A 688-nucleotide genomic window follows, 5' to 3' on the forward strand; every position below is an offset into this window, starting at 1 on the left:
TGTACTTTGATATACCATGTTCTGACGGTACAATTTGGGCAAAATGGACTCAGCCAGCGAGAGAGATGAGGTGATGGTGTTGTGGATGAACTTAAACAGTTTCTGCCACCAGTTTTATGATCTTCAGGATTCTGGTGAGCGCATACGGATATGTGCTCGCATGGAGGCGATGATCCGCCTCCGGCCCCATCTGGCACACCTCCCAGTAATCGAGGGCATGCTGCTCCAGGTAAGGGAGCTTAGAGAGGAGGCCTTGTCTGAGACCTATTGGTCGGACGATTCTCCCGGGGACACTACACTCAGGGTAGGGGCGTACTCCCTTACTCCTGAGTCCCAGCCCTTGGGGACCTGCCTGAGCCCAGCTGACGCCCAGGACATTTCTTTTGAATTAAAAGCCCAGATGGCCGATCCACTCTCCTCTCCCTTCGAAGGAACCCGGTGGGCTATATGCCCAGGGGGGTCCAGGGAAACGGCGGACCAGGAGGAGACCGTCAACTGGGGCGGCTGTTCCTGTAACCAGTCTCCGGTCTCAGCAGTCCAAGCCACGCCAGCTGCAGCCTCCAGAGCCCCAGCAGTCCAAGCCACGCCAGCTGCAGCCACCTCAGCCAGTTTCAGAGATGCAGTCTCCACAGGCCCACTGGCCTGGGCACGGTGGTGCCCCCGCCAGGGCCCGAGCCAGGTGGTGTGG

General features: G+C 58.7%; 1 protein-coding gene across 1 annotated transcript in view; it reads left to right on the plus strand.

Annotated features, from left to right (window-relative positions):
* The first annotated feature begins 43 nt into the window (after positions 1-43).
* LOC109956276 (zinc finger protein 239-like) overlaps positions 44-688 on the plus strand; it is a 6,704-nt gene continuing 6,059 nt past the window's right edge. Inside the window, exon 1 of the mRNA XM_020593256.1 lies at positions 44-438. Within this exon, the coding sequence (XP_020448912.1) occupies positions 44-438 (395 nt within the window). The remainder of the gene's footprint in view (positions 439-688) is intronic.

The sequence above is a fragment of the Monopterus albus genome, unplaced genomic scaffold (assembly GCF_001952655.1).
Source record: "Monopterus albus unplaced genomic scaffold, M_albus_1.0 scaffold18.1, whole genome shotgun sequence".
Classification (NCBI taxonomy): Eukaryota; Metazoa; Chordata; class Actinopteri; order Synbranchiformes; family Synbranchidae; genus Monopterus; species Monopterus albus.